At 43.4% G+C, this 24,583-nt stretch overlaps 1 protein-coding gene across 2 annotated transcripts; it reads right to left on the bottom strand.

Annotated features, from left to right (window-relative positions):
* Window positions 1-391: 391 nt before the first annotated feature.
* Window positions 392-24,139, bottom strand: LOC138395751 (peroxisomal succinyl-coenzyme A thioesterase-like). 2 transcript variants are annotated; one of them, XM_069488662.1, is made up of 4 exons: window positions 23,916-24,139; window positions 5,406-5,811; window positions 2,563-2,765; window positions 392-1,309 (listed from the first exon to the last, which is right to left on the bottom strand). In XM_069488662.1, the coding sequence occupies exons 1-4, from the start codon at window positions 24,096-24,098 to the stop codon at window positions 704-706; spliced, it is 1,398 nt and encodes a 465-aa protein (XP_069344763.1). In that variant the 5' UTR covers window positions 24,099-24,139; the 3' UTR covers window positions 392-703. The 2 variants fall into 2 exon arrangements, with proteins under 2 accessions (XP_069344763.1, XP_069344772.1); XM_069488671.1 differs by lacking the exons at window positions 392-1,309; window positions 2,563-2,765; window positions 5,406-5,811 and adding exons at window positions 19,611-20,389; window positions 21,180-21,382 and having other exon boundaries at window positions 23,513-24,139.
* Window positions 24,140-24,583: the final 444 nt, after the last annotated feature.

Here is a 24,583-nt window from a genome sequence, read left to right as displayed (position 1 = left end):
TGTGAGCTAGGCTGATGCCACGGCACTCACTCTAGCCCGGGCAACAGAGCGAGACTCTGACTCAAAAAAAAAAAAAAACATGACATCGAAAACTGAAGGCCATGGCCCACAAGGTATAGTACTGAAAATCTTGGCATCAAGGCATTCCTCCAGGCAGGCAATTACCATACAGTGACCAGGAATCCAGACAGGTGGTAAACATAAAGGAAAGCATATTGACAGGTACAATGCTCCCAATCTTCAGACTGGGGTTCAGGGAAAAGTCTTGAGTAAATGTTCAGGAATGTGTACTGGCAAGAATAAGGCAGAATCCTTCCCTTAAGGGACTCGAGTGGGCCAGTGCCCAAGGCTCAGATGTGGTCATTTAGGGCCCAAAGGGGATATGGGACTCCACAGCAATACATAAACTCAGTTCTCAGAAATGGGACACAGGCTGAAGCTAGGCCAGCACTTGAGAGTTGGGCAAGCACTTCGTAGATTTTTCTTGCTTAAGGTTAAGATTGGTCCTAAAGATGAGATCAAGGTAAGTTCTGGGGAGAGAAGGGTGGATCCAGCAGTGAAGGAAGGCAGGTTGCAAAGGCTGAGAATCTAGCAGGACCTGACAAAGAAACTGAGCAGGTTGGTTCCTAGGTGCTCTGGAAAACCCAACACAAGTTGTATGAATACGATTTTTATTAATGGTATCTGGTCTGTGGTTGCAATGTTATATTTTGCTGTGCCTGATGGATTTTTTACAATTGAGATGTTTATGGAAGAAAATTTGAATTTGCTGCCAGGCATCTACCTGTGCCCTTGAGTGAGCCCTTGGCTCACCTCCATAGACTACTGCTTTGTTGACCACTGTGTGCACAGAGGCTCTAAAAAGAGGAAAATAAGGTGGGTCAATACAATGACCTGTTTCTGGGTAGCAGATTATCTGGGGTCTCTCTTTCCCATGGGCTTGTAATCTTTCAGAGGCTATATGAGCATAGAATTCACTCTTCCAGTTGTGATCATCCATGCCAACGATAAACAGGAAGGGACCCTGGGCCTTTTCCAATGGAATAAGACTTAAGTGATTGGGTTCTTCCAGAGGATTGTTCCAAACATCCAACAAAGTGAAATGTCCTGCCTCAGTGATTTTTAGTTTTCCTAGATCATTGCCAAGATTAGGAATAATCATATCCTTGTAATGCAGAGGAGCTATTGTGTTGGCCACACAGGAATTGATAAGTACAGTGGCTGTGATGCCCTTCAGGAAAGAAGCCATTGAGAGACACAGGTCACCTCCTTTGGAGAAGCCAAGAAGTCCAACATTAGGGCCTTTCACCTGATGAGGAGACAGAGAAAGACACAAGCCTAGAATTCATAAATGGAGGACATAAACAATGATTTTACATTCTCCAAGTAGCTTTCTTAAATATCATTTATTTCCTTCCTTATACAATAATATACAAAGTTCAAAGTATCTTCTAATAAGCAAATCAATTGATTTCCTAGTACACAGTCCATCGCCTAATATTTATGAGTCTATCCTAATCAAGAGTGGCCCATATACCCTAACTTAAATATTTAGAAGTTATAAATCAAGTGAAAAAAACTGTTAAATAAAATATATTCTTTTTCCTATCTTGATAAATATATCACCATAACATCTTGTAAGGTCAGGCTCAAATTTAAAATCTTGGAACTCACTGGACTTCTGTACTGGAAAATGGCAAAGGGAAGAGCCAGCCCCTGGACCCCGGCCCACCCTCCTTCTCTGCCATCCCTCGCTCCTTCATGGACCTTGAGGGGCTTTTCACACAAGTGTGTGGTCACCCCAGCCTGCATGTTTAAGGCCTAGGTGTATACATACTGATAGACCCAGAGAAGGGGCTTGGGGCCTAGAAGCAGAATCAGGGCTCTTTGGCAGAGAATTCTGGGGTTCCAGATACCAAGGGCATTGGGGGTGGGTGAGAGGACCTTGCAGAACATCTTACTTCTAAATATTAGAATGTTTAAATTTGGATAGTAGCAAAGAGAATGTATCATTCCATTTAGAATCATACCAAAATGTTCTATAATTTTTTTCCTATTGTCAGATAAGGACATTCTTCACAAAACCATAATACCATTATCACACCTAATAAAATTAATGATTACTTAATATCATAAAATATACCATTCCTATCCAAATGTCACCAATTTTCTCTAAAATGTCTCTTTATAGTCACTTTTCCCTCTATACATTTACATTAATCTTCTCAATGAGAAAAATTAAACCCCGGAGAGAGCAACTGCCTTATTCAGTATCATAAGGCCACTTTGTGGTAGATACAGAAGAAAAGTTCTCAAAGTTGATAACTTTTTATCCAGTGCTCTTTGAATGATGGTAAACGATCACAAAGGGAAGTAAATAGTCAAGTCTTAAGGGATTAGAGACAGAAGGGTGAAAATGGAAATAATAATCATGGTCACTTTTGAAGGAGGCTTGGTGTCTCCTGGCCTATTTCTAGTGCCCAGTGTCCTGGGAGGGCTTCTGGATTCAGCAGTGTCCACTCTACCCCCCTCCTCTGCATGCACGTGATCACTGGAACCTACCTTTGGATGCTGCAGCATAAAGTCCACAGCTTCTTCAAAGTACTCCAGATTCATGTCATTCAAATATTCAGGGAGATCTTCAAATCTGAAATAAGCCAGAGCAAGCACAGCAAAACCATGCCCGGCCAGGAGGCTGGCCCTATATTCACAAAGGCCACCACCACTTCCAAACAGATCAATGATCCCAGGGGAGGGCCCCTCGCCTAGAAAATACCACAAATCACAAGGAGCTTTAGACTCTCTAAAGACATCTCTGCTTTCACAGTTTGGCAGCCAGCAAAGAAGTTTTTGAAGCTGGGGGGTTGGAGGTGGAGATGCTGATAGAAGAAGGAGCTTTTTTACTTTTCTTTTTAGGGCAAGGGGGAACAAAATGTCTTATTTTCTTTAGAATTTTTCATAAATTTTCACAAACAATAACAATATATAAATAAACCAAGTTAGAAATAACATGATGTGATGTAGATTTTCCACCAAATATTCATTCTCATTTTCCTCAAAAACAATATCCATTTGAGAGTGCTCTGATAGCTGTATAGTGCTCTACATATACAGGGGATTATTAGAATACATCCCCCACCTCCTTAAACACCCTGCTCCAGCCCTAAAGAATGCCATCCCTACCATGCCATGTTCTCTTTGGCCCCTGAATATTCGTATACACCACTTCCTTTGCCTAGAATACTATTCTCTCTCCCTTCCCACTTTTTTTTTTTTTTTTGAGACAGAGTCTCACTTTGTTGCCCAGGCTAGAGTGAGTGCCATGGTGTCAGCCTAGCTCACAGCAACCTCAAACTCCTGAGCTCAAGGGATCCTCCTGTCTCAGCCTCCCGAGTAGCTGGGACTACAGGCATGCACCACCATGCCCGGCTAATTTTTTATATATATATTTTTAGCTGTCCATATAATTTCTTTCTATTTTTAGTAGAGATGGGGTCTCGCTCTTGCTCAGGCTGGTCTCGAACTCTTGAGCTCAAACGATCCGCCCACCTCGGCCTCCCAGAGTGCTAGGATTACAGGCGTGAGCCACCGCGCCCGGCCCCCACTTTTTGATTGGTTGACTCCTTAATCTTCAAGCCTGATTTAGATCTCCCTTCCTGAAAGACTTCCCAGATCCCCCCAAGGATGAATTGTGTTAGATGGCCTTCTATATATTTCCAATAGCTCGATGGGCCTGTACCTCCTCTATCATAGCACCTGTCACAATGTGTTATAGGTGCAAGGATAACTGTCTGTATCCTCTATTAGACCATAAGTACAGTGAGGCCTGTATGTGACTTTGTTAGCTACTGCATCCCAATACTTTAGCATAGTCTTCATACATATATATATATATTTTTTTTTTTTTGGAGACAGAGTCTGGCTCTTTTGACCTGGCTAGAGTGCCATGGCGTCAGCCTAGCTCACAGCAACCTCAAACTCCTGGACTTAAGCAATCCTCCTGCCTCAGCCTCCCGAGTAGCTGGGACTACAGGCATGCACCACCATGCCTGGCTAATTTTTTCTATATATTTTTAGTTGTCCAGATAGTTTCTTTCTATTTTTAGTAGAGACGGGGTCTAACTCTTTCTCAGGCTGGTCTCGAACTCCTGACCTCGAACTCCTGACCTCGAGCAATCCACCCGCCTCGGCCTCCCAGAGTGCTAGGATTACAGGCGTAATCCTAGCGTGAGCCACCACGCCCGGCCCATATTTGTTAAATGATCAAACCTTTCCACATTATTTATAAAAGCCTTTGAGAAAACAATACATTTAAAATGATCCACATAGTAGACATTGAAATAGTAGTTAACACAGGATTGACTGGACTATCAGATACCATGACAGGGTGGTAAGGGTTTCTTTGTTGTTAATGGAAGGCTTTAGAAGATCCTTACTGAATCAGTCAGTATGACTGGAGCTCCTACTATATCCCTGTGAAAGCTTCCAGGAATATAAAGATATGATATATGTAAGACCCAGTTGCAGCCCCAGGAATTCACAGTGTAACAGGCAGCCACTAGTTAAGGTTAGGAGTTGTTCAAAAGCCGTACAAATTAAAGAAGAGTCTCTTGTTTTGGAGAATAATTACAGAATTCAGTTTAGGGATTCTGTGCACTGTGGCAACACTAACATTTTTATATATAGCAGGGTTTAAGTCAGGAATTTGGTTGGAAGGGGTGGGCCACAGGTCTTGTTTTCAGGCCACTTTTACCTAGCAAGCACTCTGTTTTCACCTAGACTAGGGTTTCTCAATTGCAGCACTACAGACATTTGGCGCATGAGAATTCTTTGTTCTGGAGGCTGTTCTGTACATTGTGGGATATTTAGCAGCATCTCTGGCCTCTACCTGCTAGATGCCAATAGCACCTCCTCCTTCAGGTGTGACCACCAAAAATGTCTCCAGATATTGCCAAATGTTTCCCAGGGAAGGGGCAAAATGTTTATGACAGAGGAGAGAAGACTGTCAGGGAATTTTGTGAGAGTCTGTTTTTTAATGATTATGGGGAACTGCCTCTGTGAGTTTTAGCCTCTCTGGAAGCTTGATGTGAACGGAGGCAAAAATCACTCTTGCACACTAGCATAGGCCTTTGCCTATAACGGTATTCAAAACACAGCCACATGGCTGGCACATGATGGCTCTCAGTAAGTTGAATGCACTCTTTAGCATACAGCAAAGAAAATGGCAGTGCATCCAGGGAGAGACATAAAACTTAAAAAGGAAAAACTTCCATTGAGAATCTATGACACTCTGGAGCGCAGAGACGAGATTTGGGGAGTTCCACAGTTATATGGTTCCCAGGCCAGGCAAGGGGCCGGCAGAGGTCTCAGGGAATTGACCTGGCTTGGAACAACCAGTGGCTCACCTGGCGGCAGGAAGAGCGTGGCGCGCACCCGGCCCGCGCGCACCGGCTCCCGCCTCACTCCTGGCGGCAGGAAGTCGCGCTCGTGCACCGCCCGGCCCAGCAGCCGCCCGCCCTCGGGATCGTGGCCGTCCAGCACCTCCAGCTCCACGGCGAAGGGCGTCCTCACGTCGCGCTTCACCAGCCGCACCAAGGGCTTCTCGGGCTCCAGGGCCCAGAGCAGCCCCATGGGCTCGAGCCCCGCGAAGCTGCCGCCCAGCGCGGGCGCGCGCGCCAAGTCCAGCTGGCCGGCGGCGTCGGCGCGGTAGCGCGCGTGGGCGCGGAAGAGCGCGCCCTTCTCGTCGCGCAGGGACGCGCGCAGCGTGACCGAGTGCTCGGGGGCCAGGCCGCGCACGACGATGCGCACCGGCTGGTCCCAGCAGCAGCGGCCCGCGGGTTCTAAGATCAGCGTCGCCGCCATACGGACAGGAGCTTAAGTGATCCGGCCACGTAGTCTCAGCGGTGGAGCCCCCAGCAACTGCGCCCAACTTTTCAGGCCCCCTCGGCACAGTCCGGACGCTTGCAGGACAGCAAGCGACGAGGCCACAAATCTGCGCCTTGATTTCAGACGTGGGAACAACCGAACTTGGATGTGGCCGAGATCCTCCAGGGCTGTCTGTCTGCTGGCTAAGTGCCCACTAGGGCAGAGCAGTTGCTAATCTGAGCTGGAAAAGCCCTGTCCGTCAGCGAGAGCTAATATAGACACACGTGAACTTGCCTAAGGTCTCCTGTATCGAAAGCCTCTTTATGTTGGAAAACAACTTCCTACTGCTGCTTTTCAGAAGCTCATTGGCCTGCGAAGACTGTGCTGGCTCTTGAGGAACCTGCCAGGTAGCAAAGTCACCAGTCACCTAAGAGGAATTCAGGACTGGAATTGAGTTTTATCCCGTTATTGAGTAACTCACACTCACACTTGTTATTAATTAGCGGCTTTTTTTTTTTTTTTTTTTGAGACAGAGTCTCGCTCCATCGCCAGCTAGGGGCTAGAGTGGCCCGGCATCAGCCTAGCTCACAGCAACCTCAAACTCCTGGGCTCAAGCAATCCTTCTGCCTCAGCCTCCCGAGTAGCTGGGACTACAGGTATGCGCCACCATACCGGGCTAATTTTTTCTATATATATTTTTAGTTGTCCAGCTAATTTCTTTCTATTTTTTAGTAGAGACGGGGTCTCGCTCTTGCTCAGGATGGTCTCGAACTCCTGACCTCAAGTGATCCTCCCGCCTCAGCCTCCCAGAGTGCTAGGATTACAGGTGTGAGCCATGGCGCCCGGCCTGTAGGATGTTTATCATATTTTAATGGAGGAAAAGTTGGAAAAAAACTAGCAATATACATTTAGCTTAACCAATGTAATTGTGATGTCATATAATGGAAGAGATGTAGCCATTTCAAATGATATAGCAGAAGAATATATGATGAGAAAATTTTCACGAGATTGAAAAATAAGCAGGTTAGAGAACAGTGTATTTTTTAAAAAGATACTAGTACATAAAAAAAAACTAGTAAAAAAACTACCCCAAAGTGTTGTTTTTTAAGCCTTGGGGTGTTATGGGTAGTTTTAATTTTCTTCTTTGTCCAGAATTTCTATCAGAAAATCTAAATGGCTTTTATAATTAAACAGTTTTGATTTTAATATTGTAAAATATGCAGCCATTAAATTTGTCATCTTAATAATTTTATGACTATTTTTTTATGCAGTACCATTTTAACCATTAAAAAAACATTTTTTTTAGACATGGGGTCTCACTTTGTTCCCCAGGCTGGAGTGCTGTAATGATGCAATTATAGCTCACTGTACCCTCAAACTCCTGGGCTCAAGGGATCCTCCCACTTCAGCCTTGCAAGTAGCTGGGATTGTAGGCTTGTGCAACTGCACCCGGCCATTTTAACCATCTTTAAGTGTATGATTGAGTCGCATTGAGTACATTCACATTGTTGTACGACCTTCACTACCATCCATCTCCAGAACTTCTTCATCATCCGAAACTGAGACTCCTTACCCATCAAAATATAACTCCCATTCCTCCCTCCGAACCCCCCTCCCCCACTGCCCTAGCCCCTGGGAACCACTATTACACTTTCTGTCTCTATGAATTTGACTATTTTAGATACCTTGTATAAGTGGAATCATACAATAGTTGTTCTTTTATGTCTGGCTTATTTCACTTAGCATAATTATCTTCAAGGTTGATCATCTACTTGAAGCATGTATGAGAATTTCACTCTTTTTTAAGGCTGAATGACACTCTGTTGTATGTGTATACCACATTTTGTTTATCCATTCACCTATCGATGGACACTTGGGTTGCTTCCACCTTTGACTATTGCAAATATACTGCTATGAACATGGATGTACAAGTAGCTGTTCAAGTTCCTGCTTTCAGTTCTTTTGGGTATATACCTAGAAGTGGAATTGTTGGATCACATAGTAATTCTATGTTTAATTTTTTGAGGGACCTTGAACGAGGTTGAAATCTTTAATATTTTTAGTCTTTCAGTTTCATACCGGAGAATGTATCCTCTCACCCTTTTCTGGGGGTCCGCAGGTCTGAGCACAGCTAGAGCCAGACACTAAAGTCAATGCCCAACTTAGTAGCAATGCCAGCCTTGCCTAGAAACAACAGATGGTGAATAGCATGACCTGCTAGACGACTAGACAGAGCCTTAGGCCCAGAGATCTTTCCTGCTGTCAGGATAAATTAATTTGTTTCACAAGGAGATGATGGACGATGACCAGTATATCTGTGGGCCTGAAATTATACTATTAGAAATCCAGGACTTGAAGTACCCCTTTTAAAAATAGTGTTAATGACTAATATCTAGCCAGAATTTGGGGAATCAGGAAAAATGGAATTAATTGATCTGTGTGGATGAAGGAGATTAACTAGCAGTGGAGGGGATGAAAGGGGAATGGAAAAGGCCCCAAAGGCAGCTTCTACTTTACCATTTGTTCTCCCAGTCTGGTAATCTGAAGCATGTCAGAGCTATGTGTTCAAATGTTCCTTGCTTTGCCTTTTTAAAAAATTTCCTCTTCTGCTTTCTCTGGTGCTTTTCCTCTTTCTCAGCAGGATTTATGAACCCTGTGAGGAAAAAATATTGAGCTGCATACATCTACAGGTTTATTTTTCAAAGAATGACCAAGAAATCCATTAAATACCAATCAATAAATATGATATAATTTATCAATCAAAGCTCAGTTTACAAAGGAGGAAATTTAATAAATAGTTCACGGTACCCTCAATTGAGCCCACGGTTTCTATTAATAGACTCATGGAATTCTAACCAAAAAAAAAAGGAGGGAAGAGGAGAGACAGATTCTGGTTCATGCTGTCCTTGGTAGATCTTTTGATCGTCTGGAAAACCGAGACTCCTCTCTATCAAAGAATAAAGGATTTGGGGTTTTAAAACCTTTTAATGGCCGGGCGCGGTGGCTCACGCCTGTAATCCTAGCACTCTGGGAGGCCGAGGTGGGCGGATCGTTTGAGCTCAGGAGTTCGAGACCAGCCTGAGCAAGAGCGAGACCCCATCTCTACTAAAAATAGAAAGAAATTATATGGACAGCTAAAAATATATATATAGAAAAAATTAGCCGGGCATGGTGGTGCATGCCTGTAGTCCCAGCTACTCGGGAGGCTGAGACAAGAGGATCCCTTGAGCTCAGGAGTCTGAGGTTGCTGTGAGCTAGGCTGACGCCACGGCGCTCACTCTAGCCTGGGCAACAGAGTGAGACTCTGTCTCAAAAAAAAAAAAAAAACCTTTTAATTATCACTATGGCTAAATGAATGACTATTATTTTACAGTGACCTGTGATTCTTTTTTGATCAAATGTTTTAAACCTTTGACATATTTGACAGGCTTCCAAAAATCAAATTTGAAATTCAAAATTAAGCCTTTTGACCTCATACTAACTTTGGGATATTACCGAAGGCCCCTGCAGCATCCAAAAGAGTGATAATAAACAGGCTTATTTGGTATGTTAAATTATATGGGAAGCATTGTCAAATAACAAATGATGTTTTGCCTTCCAGTTATACTTTTATGCATATGTTATTAATATATGTTCCATATTGTATGATATTCCTAAAATTCTGACATGTTTTCAATCATAATTATGGTTATTATGTTAAATTATTATAGGCCACAGAAATAACTAAATTTCCTTGTCAATTGTGTCTTTAACTGTAAACATTTTAACTCATTTAATTTACAGTTAATTACTTAATTCCTTTTTAAAAAATTTTTTTAAGCCATCCATTTTTCTGGGATAATTACTTAATTCTGATGCATTTCCTGAAAACCCCTCACAAGCAAGTATATAATCCTAGAGTGTTGTGTCTTCAAGGAGGTTTATGAAAGGGTGGAAAGGACCCTGACGAGCACTCTTAAATACAAATTTTTGATAACTTTAGGATCATATCATTTGGACTTAGAAAGTATTTCCAAAACTCCGACAAAGAGACTGACTGGTTTATAAAACTGCTAATGTAAGTAGGACAAAAATTAATTGAATACCCAGAAAGTCTCTCAGCAGATTCTCATGCTAAATCAGCCATTACTAAAATCTTTAGGATATGCAGTTTTGAATGAACTCTGTGGTCCAAGTCAAATGACCTATGATAACCCATCTTGTAAACAGCACTATGCACCTAAATTGGAGAAACAAAATTGGCATTTAAGAGGATATAAATCCAATGTTAAGCATGGATTCCTGGAGAGTTTGGACAGCCAGTTGGTCCTTCCTGAGTCTTTGAAAGCTCTTAAAGTCTTTAAAGGCTTTTAAAGCACTCATTATTAAAAGCTATACACTCCATGACTCATCATGGAAGAGATAAAATGATACAAATTGTAAAATGTATATGTGTGTGTGGTGGTGACTGCTCTAAAATGCTAAAATGATTAATGACCAATGTTTAGTTTGTCAAACCTATAATCCTTCCAGTTGTTTGATGCAGCCAAAGAAAGAAAGAAACAAACAAACAAACAAACTCATAATCCTGGGAAGACAATCAGAGCTTCAGGTAAACTGCTATGAAGAGGCATAGAAAGGACTTTTCATGAGGGAAAAGCAGCTGAAGTGGTGGCCTGGGATGGGCATTCAGATGCACCCTCCTTGGGGAATTCTGTACCTAGGAACTCTATGGAAGAAGTAGGTACTGTACAGCCCAACTGTCAGCGGGTGCCCAGAATCTGCAAAAGAATCAGTTTCAATAAGAAAGGACTTTGTACTCACGGCAGGAGAGTGGCCCCATATGAATTCCAGTGCTTGCTTAGTGACTCAATCAAGTGGTGAGCTTAATACCCAGATATATGAAATGCTGTCTGTCTCTAGTATTAACCATAAACATTAATTTCTGTGCCCTTCTATTAGGGGTGAGGACTTCATGGATAGGCAAAATCCTTTGCCTGATCTAAGGTAGAATTTCTCTGGTTAACCCAGATAATGACACTCCCAGAAAGTTTCTCTCAGAGCGGGTCTCTGAACGTCTCCATGATTAAAGCCCACTGACTTTTAGTCATAAATTCAATACAGAAAGTGTAGGGAAGAAAACACTTTTTTTCTTACTGGTTACTAGGTTCATGGCTGAGACCCCCATAACAAAAGACAGATTAATAAGAGGAAAGCACACAAATATAAGCTCTATGTGACATGGGAACCTTCAGAAATGAAGACCCAGAGAAACAGATGAATTTGTGCACTTTTAGGCTAAGTTCAATGAAGAGTGGACAATCACGTAGAAGTATGATTGGAGAAAGGGGGTATGATCTAACGGGTAACAAACTGAGGGAAGGCTAGCTGAGACCTGTTTGTTCAGATTCTTCTTGGCATCTCTGTTGAGGATAAGGATGTTCCTCTCCTCTGGGTACAGAGAGGGCACCTCTGTAATGAAGGTTTTTTGACCTTGTTCAAGGGAAAATGCAGAGGGGGAGGTGAAAGTGACTTCTCTGCTTTTGCTTTCTTAAATGCCAAGGTGCCTTATTTTGGGGTAGTGTGTCCTGAACCCCATCAGAAGGCTAAGCTTCAGAAACAGTTGCTTCTGAGTTACCCCTGATCTGTATGCCATCAATACAATGATTACTTTCATTATCTGAATTGGGTTGAGGACACCTGTTTAAATCCCACCTTGAGTGATTATGACAACAATAGAGAATCAAGATTTCTTGAGGCAAGACTGTAAAGATAAATCACTGGCTGCCAAGTAAGGGCAAACTGCTGTTGGTGTCTAAAACATACATTGGGACTGAAAACAGTGCACTAGTAAGATCAATAAAAGGATGCAATTTAGGGATGATCTAGAGAGATCTTGCTATAGAGAAACAATGTCACCCACTGTTAACAACTTTATCTGGTTTTCAGTAATCCTCTGAACATCTTAACATCTGACATCCATCTGCTTTGACAATAAGCCAAATGAGAGTTAAAAGGAGGAAGACTGGAGGTGGGGACAGACTTCCAGTTACTCCAATATCAGCTGTGATTTCACTCGTGACACTGGGTCTGGTACTATCTCATATTTACAATTTGTATGGGACAAGAGAGCTCTGCATGTTTCCATGTTTGTACAGTGTACTACTCACTTGAGTAAGTCCTTTCCTTAAGATAACAATAACTCAATTTCAAGAATACATTCACGGTTTATAGTATCATATCAATGTTAATTCCCTGATTTTGAAGGATATTTGTACTATGGTATATAAGATGTCAACATTTGAAGAAGCTGGATGAGGATTATAAAGAATTATACTATTTTTGCAACATTTTTGCAAGTGGAAAATTATTTCAAAATGGAAAGTTTTTTAGGCTGGGTGGGGTGGCTCACGCCTGTAATCATAGCACTGTGGGAAGCCGAGGTGGGAGGATCGCTTGAGGAAAGGAGTTCAAGACCAGCCTGAGCAAGAGCAAGACGTCGTCTCTACTAAAAATAGAAAGAAATTATCTGGACAGCTAAAAATATATATAGAAAAAATTAGCTGGGCATGGTGGCACATGCCTGTAGTCCCAGCTACTCGGGAGGCTGAGGCAGGAGGATTGCTTGAGCCCAGGAGTTTGAGGTTGCTGTGAGCTAGGCTGATGCCACAGCACTCTAGCCCGGGCAACAGAGCGAGACTCTGTCTCAAAAAAAAAAAAAAAAAAAAAGGAAAGTTTTTTAAAAAACCCGAAACAAAACAATTTCAGGTAGTGATGAAGCCACCATAGAAGACATCTTTGGCCTTCTGTTTCCAACTTGTAGGGTTATTAAAGCCTGTCTACCTCAGATCTTTCCTCTTCATATCCTCACTTAGTGTTTGATTGAGATTTCTAGGAATTTGCATTATCTCTGATGCTGTGTTTAAAATCCTTTGAAATTCTTGACTTAATTCTCTGGACTCAGGCATACAGTTGCTCCAGAGGAATCTGATATTATAACGGATCTGGAGAGAAAGGACATTGAGCCAGGTGCAGTGGCTTGTGCCTGTAGTCCCAGGGACTTGGAAGGCTGCAGCGAGAGGATCGCTTGAGCCTAGGAGTTCAAGGCTGCAGTGATCTATGATTGCACCACTGCACTCCAGCCTGGGCAACAGATGGAGACCCTGTCTCTAAAAAAATAAAAGACATTGGGGTCACTCACATATCTCTCACTTGTAGGGGGCTCATCCTTAGTCTTTAAGGGAAGGCTCCCTAAGTTCAGAGAGATTAGGTTAAATGGAAGGGATGGTTTTCAGAACATGGCTGTCCAGGTACAAAAACAGCTTTGTCATTATCCTCGTGAGCCCTCTTTTGGCTCAGTTCCCAGAACTTCGAACTGTGGAAGTTACCAAGCTGAGTGCTTGTTTGTCCCAGCTGCAGCTGATACTGGGAAGTTTGAGAGATTAACTCTTTTAGGTGCTGGATCAATGACTTTTGTAATTTTTTTGTTTGTTTGTTTGGGGTCTTTCTGTGTTGCCTGGGCTAGAGTGCAGTGGCGTGATCATAGCTCACTGCAACCTCAACCTCAAACTCCTGGGCTCAGGCGATCCTCCTGCCTCAGCCTCCTGAGTAGCTGGGACTACATACAGGTGTGAGCCATCATGCTCTGTTAATTTTTAAATTTTTTTTTTTTTTAGAGATGGGGCTCTCACTATTTCCCAGGCTGGTCTCCAACTCCTGGCCTCAAACGATTGTCCCGCCTCAGCCTCCCAGAGTGCTAGGATTATAGGCGTGAGCCACCGCTCCTGGCCAACTTTTGTAATTTTATTAAATCACCAGTAAGCATGACAAGATAGCTGGACCAAGCAGGTGCTGTATAAATAGAATGAGACACTAACCCACAAAAATGCATTCTTTTTTGCAAGCTATTAAAGATACAGGAAAAACCAAAGTGTTTTTCCTACTCTCTTACACAGTCACTCAACACAACATTTCGGAAACAAGAGGTATGGGAATTTTCCTGAAACATCATTCATACAATCAATTCTGCAGTAGACAGACATCAACTGGGTGTCTTATGATTTAACTCAGTTCTGACACTATCAACGCGGTGATAGCATCAGATTCTGCAGATTGAGAGCTCAGTCCCACAAGACTGCCCCCCACTTCAGATGCCAATCAAAAGCCCCAGGACTCCCTTCTTAGGTTTGATTAATTTGCTCACAGATCTCAGGGAAACACTTCACTTTACATTTTACCCATTTATTATGAAGGATATTACAAAGGTTATAAGTGAACAGCCAGAGGGAAGAGATGCATAGAACAAAGCATGAAGGAAGGTGTGGAGTGTCCATACCCACTGCGGGGAGCTGTAACCTCCAGGTACTTCCACGTTTACAGCCATCCAGAAGCTCCCTGAACACTGTTCTTTTGTTTTTTTTTATGAAGGTTTCATTATATAGGCATAATTGGTAAGTCACTGGCCATTGGTAATCAACCTTCACCCCCCCACTCTCCTCTCCTAGGTCAGAGAGTGGGACTGAAAGTTCCAACCATCTAACCACATGGTTGGTTCCCCTGGCAACAAGCCCCCATTCTGAGATTATTTGGATTATCCAGAGCCCATAGCCACCAGTCCTTCATTAGCATACAAAAAGATACTTACCGCTTTGGAGATTCTTTTTTTTTTGAAACAGAGTCTTGGTCTGTCGCCCTGGGTAGAGTGCAGTGGCATGATCATAGCTCACTGCAACCTCAAACTCCCGGGTTCAAGTGACCCTCCTGCCTCAGCCTCCCAAGTAGCTGGGACTACAGGTGCCAGCTAATTTTTCTATTTTTTGTGGACACAGGGTCTCCCTCTTGCTCAGGCTGGTCTCGAACTCCTGGCCTCAAGTGATCCTCCTGCTTTGGCCTCTCAGAGTGCTAGAATTACAGGTGTGAGCCACCATGCCTGGCCCACTTTGGAGATTCTAAGGTTTTTAGGAGCTGTTTGCCAAGAACAAAGGGCAGAGATCAAACATGTACAGTATTTCTTATAATATCACAATATTACACCATTTCTCTGACTATTCACCACCAACACTATCCATTCCCTGCAATAGCTCTGCATCTAACTATTTGGAAAAGCAGGACATAAATCTTTGGGAAAATAAGAATGCCAATTTCTTTATATTTTAGTGAAAATTAGATCATTTGGGCAACTGGGTAGTCTGCCTCAGGCTGATTTAAATGGGCTCTTTTTGATCATTACTGATTGTTTCTATTACAATTCTCCATGACTGTAGTTGTTCCCCAGCATCTCATAATTAGGGTCATGGTAATCTCCATAGTCTCATCAGACACAGAACAGAGCATCTAACTCTTGTAATGTCACTTTCAAGGAGAGTCTTCTTTGTAAGACTCTCCCTTCCTACTTCAGCCTCGTCAGTTTGAATCTGTAGGAACCAAAGGAAAGCTTCCCCTCTGCTCTCTAAAGGTTCACTGAAAATGAACTAACAATAGGCAGCTGAAGAGGAGAGCTATTGGACACATGGAGAACCTGGACAGCCACTTGGTCTTTCCTGAATTATTTTTATTTATTTATTTATTTATTTTTGAGACAGAGTCTTGCTCTGCTGCCGGGGCTAGAGTGCCATGGCATCAGCCCGGCTCACAGCAACCTCAAACTCTTGGGCTCAAGCTATTCTCTTGCCTCAGCCTCTCGAGTAGCTGGGACTACAGGTGCTTGCCTGGAATGACAAAAATTCAAAAAATGTGTGATTATGAGGACACCATAGCTTATGAATGACATGCAGAGACTGAAAACTCAAAATGATGGTAACTGAGAGTAGTGCTAAAGCCCTAAGTTTTGTTAATGCTCTCAAGGGGGGAATTATTTGGCAAAATTATGGGAGGCTATTGTTTTGGACTGATCTCATGCACTAGGCCCCACCAGACCAGACCAAACAAAAATGGAGTCACTCATGCTAAATGTAATATAATCTAACTGAAACTTTAAGGAAGCAGATAGATCCCAAAACAGATCAGGTTTTGTTTTTTTCTCTCCTGAAAACAGGAGATTTCATCATAAGGACATTCCCCTCTGCTCTAACTCTTACAAAAAAAAGTAACCTAAAGTCCTTGTTCCCATCTTACAAAACTCACTGTTTTTGTATTTCGCAGTGAGATCTGAGACTAAATAAGTACATTTTTGATGGTGACAGAGTGACATCAATACCTAAAATTTTGGTCAATCTCTCCAAATTGAAAAAGGTTGACCAAAATGGGGGAACTATTAAATTCAGTTTAGCCTAAAGCTGCTTCCTTATATATTGTAAGTTTAGCCTAAAAGTTTTACTGTAAACAGTGAACCTAACTGGATGTGTAAACAAAGTGTAACCCACTCTTGAACCAATCACTGAGTTTTGGCCAATCACAGGCAGCCAACTCTTCAAACCATGTTCAAATAAGGCAAGTGCCAAGCTGTAACCAATTCAGCTGTTTCTGTACCTCACTTCCATTTTCTGTAAATCACTTTCCTTTTTCTGTCCATAAATCCTTTCTGACCATGAGGCAGTATTTGTGTCACTCTGAACCTATTCTGGTTCAGGGGATGCCTGGTTCACAAATTGTTCTTTGCTCAATTAAACTGTTAAATTTAATTTGTCTAAAGATTTTATGTTAACAAGGGTTAATAAATGATTTTTAGAAGGAACAAATGGGCCCAATGCTCAGACAATGGTTAGTGAATGATTCTCTTTGGGAATTGCATGGACCTGGAGAAAAGAGAAAGGTTTGGGACAAAGTTCATCTGGACTCTAGATGTGGTGTTTAGTTTTCAATCTTTTCCTCTGTGGTATGAATTTTAATCTTCTCTGGTTAATGAAATTTCAAGGAGGAATCCAAGGCAATTGTGTTACTCATCGGTGGTCCGTTTTCTAGGTAGATAAGGAAACTTCAAAGAATAGCCTCATCCTCTGCTTTGGGAGAGAGAGAATTGTGTGTGTGTGTTGGGGGGGTGAGTATTAGAGAGACCTAGGGGCTGCTTCTTTAGTTTAGCATATTGAAGTCCCATATTTTGGGGTATTGTTTTCTGAGCCCCAACAAATGTCCTCCTGCCTATATAGGATTTATCCTATAATCCTAATAGCCAATATAACATAGATTGTTCAGAAGTCTGGTTGTATATTATACTGAGAGCTGGATTTTCTAGTGAGCCATTAGGCCCCTTCTCAATATGGTGTCCATTAACTCGACCCTGTTAGCCTTCCTACTTTACCACTACTGATTTTTCTTTTTTCTTTTTGAGACAGAGTCTCACTTTGTTGCCCAGGCTAGAGTGAGTGCCGTGGCGTCAGCCTAGCTCACAGCAACCTCAAACTCCTGAGCTCAAGGGATCCTCCTGTCTCAGCCTCCCGAGTAGCTGGGACTACAGGCATGCACCACTATGCCCAGCTAATTTTTCTACATATATATTTTTAGTTGTCCATATAATTTCTTTCTATTTTTAGTAGAGACGGGGTCTCGCTCTTGCTCAGGCTGGTCTCCAACTCCTGACCTTGAGTGATCCACCCGCCTCGGCCTCCCAGAGTGCTAGGATTACAGGCGTGAGCCACCGCGCCTGGCCTACCGCTACTGATTACTAGGTGAGTCTGAGGCGATTTATGGAGGACTAAATAAATCTGCCCTTCAACATCCTGTAGAGAAAAGCAGCCAGGGGATCTGGTCTGGGGAGAGGCTAGCTTATTTCTCCCTGCTTGCTCTGTTTTCTTTCCTTTTTTTTTTAAAAAAATGCTTTTTTAGAGACAGGGTCTTACTCTGTTGCCCAGGCTGCAGTATAGTGGCTGGATCACAGCTCCCTGCAACCTCCAACTCCTGGGCTCAAGTGATTCTCCTGCCTCAGCCTTCTGAGTGGCTGGGACTACAGGTGCACACCACCATGGCTCGCTGTTTTTAAAAATTTTTTTTGTAGAAATGGGGTCTAGCTTTGTTGCCCAGGCTGGTCTCAAACTCCTGGCGGCAAGTGATCCTCCCACCTCAGCCTCCCAAAGTTCTGGGATTACAGGTGTCCCACCCTGGTTTTTTTTTTTTTTTTTCCTCTTACAAGTCCAGGAAAAAAACAGTCAGAGATGCTGTGCCCTCATTTCCTCATCTTCTTACGCCAAGCTTTTAATTCTAAATCTTCTCCTCAAACAGACCTTCCTCTCAAAATATCACCATTCCACTCTCCATTCAAAAGGTGGCCTCCATGTTCTCCTTGAACTTCGGTGAGCATTTTGACTGCCTGACCCATAGAGTATGGCAAGAGTGATAGTATGTAGCTTCCAATACTGTCAAATGAAGGACATACAGTTGAGCCTTGCTGTCTTGGGATGCTCATTCTTGAAACTCAGTCCAAGTAGCCAATGAAAAGGCCCAGATGGAAAGAAATTGAGAAATTGAGAACCCCCTAACCCACAGCCCTGCTTGAGCTCCCAGTAGGCAGCCAGCACCAGCATCCCTGCCATGAAAGTAGATCCTCCAACCTCACCAACTGCCACAGCCACTGCCACTTGGAACAGGAGTGATCCACTCCCACTGAGTCCTGTCCACTTTGCAGACTCAAGAAGGATACACGGTTATTGTTGTAATCCACTACGTTTTGGGGCAGTTTGTTACACAACAATAGATAACTAAAACATACCTCAACACTTAGTCACATAAAACAAGAACAATCTCTCTTGCTCACAAATCTGCAATTTGGCAGAGCTTGACTGGGACACCTCTTCTCTGCTCTAGGTTATCTGAAGCCTTCACTGGGAAGATGCAAACAGGTAGGGGCTAGAATCATCTAGAGATTTTCTCACTCACATATCTGGCACCTGGGCTGAGATGACTCAGAGGCTGACCTCAACTGGGATTGTCAGCCAAGTGCCAACAGTTAGCTTCGCCATGTGTTTGGGGCTTCCTCACAGTATCACAGCCTCAAGGTAGACAAGCTTCTCAAATGGTGGCTCAAGCTCCCAAAGTAGATGTTCCCAGCAAACAACGTAGAATCTTCATGGCCTTTTATGACCTAGCCTGTGAAGTCACATAGCATGACTTCTGCTCTACTCTGATTGAAGCAGTCAGAAGTCCATCCAGACTTGAAGGAAAGGGACATAGGTCTCCCACCTATGGGAGAAATGTCACAGAACGTACAGCTATGTTCTAAAAATTCCACGAACAGTTTTACTGTGATGTGGTAAGTATGAGATAGGGTTTTCTCTGTATTTATTCTGCCCGGGGTTTGTAGAGCTATTTGAATATGTGGCTTGATGTCTTTGACATCAGTTTTGGAAAATTCTCAGCCATTACCTCTTCAAATATACTTAATGGTGATTTGTAGCCTGAAGACAAAGTGAGAAATGATTCCTCTAAGATTATCATCCCATGATTTTCCAAGGTCTGTTATTAGAGCCAGGAAATGAGAGGGACATTCATTCGTGGAACAGTCTTTAGACTTAACTCTTCCAGAGACAGATGCCCCCAATTACTCCTCTCAAAGGATTCTTCTCTGACCTCTAGAATGAAAAGGTCAGCTACCTATCCTTATATCAACACCTCTCTCTATCCTTTCGGTGAAAGACAATTCTACCTTACTACCAGTAGCTTAAAAGCAATCATTAGATGACCACTCTTACAGTGACAGAGAAAGTCAACAGCTTTAAAGCGCATCTATGGCTTAAAACATTACCTAAAACAAATTGGAAGAAAACACAAATTTTAACAATAGAGATACTTTTTATATTTTTATGTTATTATACATATAGCTGAATCTTTTACAAGTATATGTTACATTAGTAAAATTAATGACAAAACTTATTTAATAAAGTTACCTACAATACACCATTAATGGCAAAGATGTGAATTTAATGTTATCCATCACATATCTGATTCACACGGGGTTACTGAAGACTAGAATCTGACCTTGAATCTCTCAGGTCAACAACAGACAAATGCATTACAGTTTGGGGATAGCTCTCTTCTGGGTACTTCCCAGGTGTTTGCAGAAGAAGGATAGAATTTGCTTCCAAGCATCTACCTGGGCCTTGGAATGAGGCATGGGCTCCCCGCCTGAGATCACAGGTTTGTTCACTAATATGTGAAAGGAAGCTGGGCACATGGGGAAGTAAGGAGGCTCGATGTAATGCCCAGTCCCGGGGTAACAGATGATCTGGGGTTTTTCCTTCCCATGGGCCTGCAACCGTTCAGAGGCTACTTGAGCATATAACTCGCTCCTCCAGATGTGGTCATCCTGACCCACAATGAAGAGGATGGGCCCCTGGGCCTTCTCTATTGGAATCATGTTGGGGTTCTCACACCATCCAACCATATCATTCCGTACATCCACAGTGTCCAGGAGGCCTGAGAAAGCTACCTTGGTTCTCCTCAGGTCATAGCCCAATGGTGGGATGCTAGTCTGTTTATAATGTATGCCTCCGTTTCCACTGAACGCAGATCCATTGATGGAAACCGTGGCTGACACATTCTTTAAGAATGAGGCCATGGAGAGACAAATATCAGCCCCTAGAGAAATGCCCAAAAGCCCAATGCCTGGGCCCTTGACCTGGAAGAAGAGAAGAGAGAAGAGTCAAGAACTCATCTAATACAAAAATATATTTGTAAAACACAACTAGAAATATTGCTAGCTTTCATCTGAGAATTGCCCATAAGAGAATGAACCTGAACCTCAGCTGACCATTTGTGGAGTTTCTTCTCATGTATTAAATATCTAGCTGAACACATGGCAAACAAATCTTAAAGTCACTGGCATATTTGATAATGTTCCAGAGGATCATCCACTAGAGAATGCTGAGCCTCATGGAGACTGTCAAGTTCAGGGCCTCACTTGGGTAGGCCTGATCCAAGTTTTAATGTGCTTGTGTATCCAATGGTGTGGATCTAAAATTCTATTTCAAGATCTGAATCATTCTTCAGGCCCCATCCATATATATTGGCAAATGATTACAAAACAAGACTTAGGAGCCCAAATAAGTAGTTCTTAGCTTCTTAAAGGAGTGGACACGGGTGATAAAATTCTGAGAATCTACTCTGATAACAGAAAATTAAAGATTAAAAAACAAGCATAGAAAGAAAATAAATTAGAAGCTCAATCTGCATTACAAAAGGCATCTTAATATTACTAAGTAGAATCTCACATGGATTTTACCATTAATTCTACACCATGAATCCATCTGGCAGAGAAAGTGGAAATAATATGTACCTTAAGTTCAAAAAGTCTCCAAAAGAAATCTTTGTGAAAGAGGAACAGAATAGCCTCACTGCACCTGGTAAAGGCGACACCCTCTATGGAGATGTTTCTAGAGAGACTGATTAAATAAAAGACATGGGAGAACCTGGGGGTGCTGAAGCATGTAGCACAGGGCTTCTTCAAAGTACTCCAGGTGTATGATGTCCAGTTGCTTGGGGAGATCTTCAAAGTCATAATAAGCTAGAGCCAACGTGGCAAAACCATGGCCAGCCAGAAGGCTGGCTCGATATTCCAACAGGCCCCCTCCGAGACCAAAGATGTCAATGATCCCTGGGAAGGGTCCAGGTCCTAGAGAATGGAACATTATAGACGAAAGGTATTATACAATTTAAGAATTTGCTTTCCGGCCGGGCGTGGTGGCTCACGCCTGTAATCCTAGCACTCTGGGAGGCCGAGGCGGGTGGATCGCTCGAGGTCAGGAGTTCGAGACCAGCCTGAGCAAGAGTGAGACCCCGTCTCTACTAAAAATAGAAAGAAATTACATGGACAACTAAAATATATATATACAAAAAATTAGCCGGGCATGGTGGTGCATGCCTGTAGTCCCAGCTACTCGGGAGGCTGAGCCAGTAGGATCGCTTAAGCCCAGGAGTTTGAGGTTGCTGTGAGCTAGACTGACGCCACGGCACTCACTCTAGCCCGGGCAACAGAGTGAGACTCTGTCTCAAAAAAAAAAAAGAATTTGCTTTCCTTTTAGACACCTTTCTAAATTATTTAGTGGGTTCCTATAAATTAAAGGAAAGAGAGCAGATGCCTGAGTCCCTACTGAAAAGGGACACAAGCTGCTTGGGGAGAGAAAAATCTAAAACACAGAGTACCTTCTCATTGATGATTTGACCCTCCAGATGATTCTATGATAAATTATTTGCAAGATTCTAAGAATCTTTAAGTTGTCATAAGAGGGAGTAACCAAGTCTTTTGTTCACCACCTAAAAGTAATAAAGCCCCTGTACCTATACACGGCACTTTGGAAACAAAATTTCAACTCATAAATCTGTAATAATTCAGTCACCATCAAATGTTAGAATCATTAGGTTGAATTGCATACTTGTCCTCATTCTTACCACACATCATGAAGAGCTGAAACATTTTTATTTGCTATTGTCTCTAATGTAGTTCTGTTGTTGTTTTTAAGAATGATATTAAGTGGATTTGGTTTACACACATTCCACGTTAACAATCATACTTTTTAAAGAAGCAATCCATAGCGTTCCAAAATCCAGGAGTCCAAATAAAAGATCTACTCCAGTGTAAAATCTCTACAGAGATAAAAAGAATTCTGCCTTTCAGAGTTGGCTTGTTGAACCAGGTGAAGATATTTGGCTATATGCTTCCAAGATTGAAAATGGTTTTCTTTATTGTACTCTCAACTGTGTTTTTTTAAATCTCTTACAGCAGTCTCTACCTCAGGCACTAAGTGTTATGATAAGGTTAGCATACTGATGCGAAAAAGTTAGCTAGGACTTCCAACTTTTTAAGATCATTTAAATGTAAAATTCAACTGTTCTCCAGCAATCTGATGTAATGTGGTGTGCAGTTTGGATACTGCATCAATATCTAAGGAATTACCTGTTCCAGTGCCAAAGATCACTCGTTGCTGATTTTGTTCTGCACAGCATATGTAAAACTTTCATGGTGGAGACAGACTTTGTGCTCAAGATCTTGTCTCTAGGAAGATTTTGTCATTTCCAAGCATTTTATCAGTTCCAAATACAGTTTAGAAGATTCAAATAAAAAAAAGTCTTTTGTTAATGAAAATATCATGGAAGGACGGATTTCACATTTTAGATGGTGTTGACTTAGAGTGCTCTGTTGGAGGACTGGACATAGAATTAAGAATTTAAAATGAAGCTTATGTCGTGTTGCGTCAACCCTCAGCGTTTCTGTGTACTGTTATTTCAGATGTCTACTTAAAAATGAGGAAAGAAAAAGAAATATCCAAAGATGGCTTTAGATTAGAAGGCAGTGAAGTCTGAACTTGATCTGCAGTAAAGAGGGACATGAAGAAGTGGAGAAGGGGCCCAGTGTGCCCAGGACACTAGAGAAGGGGACATGGCAACAGCCTCCTTGACTGTCAGCATTTTGCCTAAGGCCAGTCGGGCTGATGCCTGCAGGGATCTGTAGGGGAGTGATTAATAGCAAAGAGGACAATGTACCTACCAGTCTGACCCTAGCTTTTCATCTGCAGAATAACACCACCCACCTCATTGGGATATTACAGAGATTAAATGATAGAATGCAAGTAAGGTGCACAGTGCAGAGCCTATCATTAAAACCCTCCATTTTGGTTGAGCAGCTATTGACAGCCAATGCCAGCTTGTCTGACCTTGCTCCAGAGCCAAACCTCAGCTAGAGCAGCACGGAGGCCACCGGTGGCGCAGGCCACTGACCCTCACACACTCCCGCACCCTGGCTCACCTGGCGGCAGGAAGAGCGTGGCGCGCACCCGGCCCGCGCGCACCGGCTCCCGCCTCACTCCTGGCGGCAGGAAGTCGCGCTCGTGCACCGCCCGGCCCAGCAGCCGCCCGCCCTCGGGGTCGTGGCCGTCCAGCACCTCCAGCTCCACGGCGAAGGGCGTCCGCACGTCGCGCTTCAAAAAGCGCCAGAAAGGCTTCTCGGGCTCCAGGGCCCAGAGCAGCCCCATGGGCTCGAGCCCCGCGAAGCTGCCGCCCAGCGCGGGCGCGCGCGCCAGGTCCAGCTGGCCGGCGGCGTCGGCGCGGTAGCGCGCGTGGGCGCGGAAGAGCGCGCCCTTCTCGTCGCGCAGGGACGCGCGCAGCGTGACCGAGTGCTCGGGGGCCAGGCCGCACACGACGATGCGAACCGGCTGGTCCCAGCAGCAGCGGCCCGCGGGCTCCAGGATCAGCGTCGCCGCCATACGGACAGGAACCCAAGAGATTTGGCCATGTAGTTTCAGCGGTGGAGCCCCCAGCAACTGCGCCCAACTTTTCAGGCTCCCTCGGCACAGTCCGGACGCTCGCAGGACAGCAAGAGACGAGGTCATCATTTTGCGCCTTGATTTCAGGCGTGGGAACAACCGAACACGGATGTGGCCGAGATCCTCCAGGGCTGTCTATCTGCTGGCTAAGTGCCCACTAGGGCAGCAGTTGCTAATCTGAGCTGGAAAAGCCCTGTCCGTCAGCGAGAGCGAATATAGACACACGTGAACTTGCCTAAGGTCTCCTGTATCGAAAGCCTCTTTATGTTGGAAAACAACTTCCTACTGCTACTTTTCAGAAGCTCACTGGCCTGCGAAGACTGTGCTGGCTCTTGAGGAACCTGCCAGGTAGCAAAGTCACCAGTCACCTAAGAGGAATTCAGGACTGGAATTGAGTTTTATCACGTTATTGAGTAATTCACACTTGTTATTAATTAGAGGCTGCGTGTGAGAGACAGACAGAGTCTCGCTCCATCCCCAGCTAGGGACTAGAGTGTCCTGGCATCAGTCTAGCTCACAGCAACCTCAAACTCCTGGGCTCAAGCTATCCTTCT

Source organism: Eulemur rufifrons, chromosome 2 (assembly GCF_041146395.1).
Source record: "Eulemur rufifrons isolate Redbay chromosome 2, OSU_ERuf_1, whole genome shotgun sequence".
Taxonomy (NCBI): Eukaryota; Metazoa; Chordata; class Mammalia; order Primates; family Lemuridae; genus Eulemur; species Eulemur rufifrons.
The sequence above is the reverse complement of the archived record's forward strand: the minus strand, read 5'-3'. Positions and strand labels throughout refer to the sequence as shown.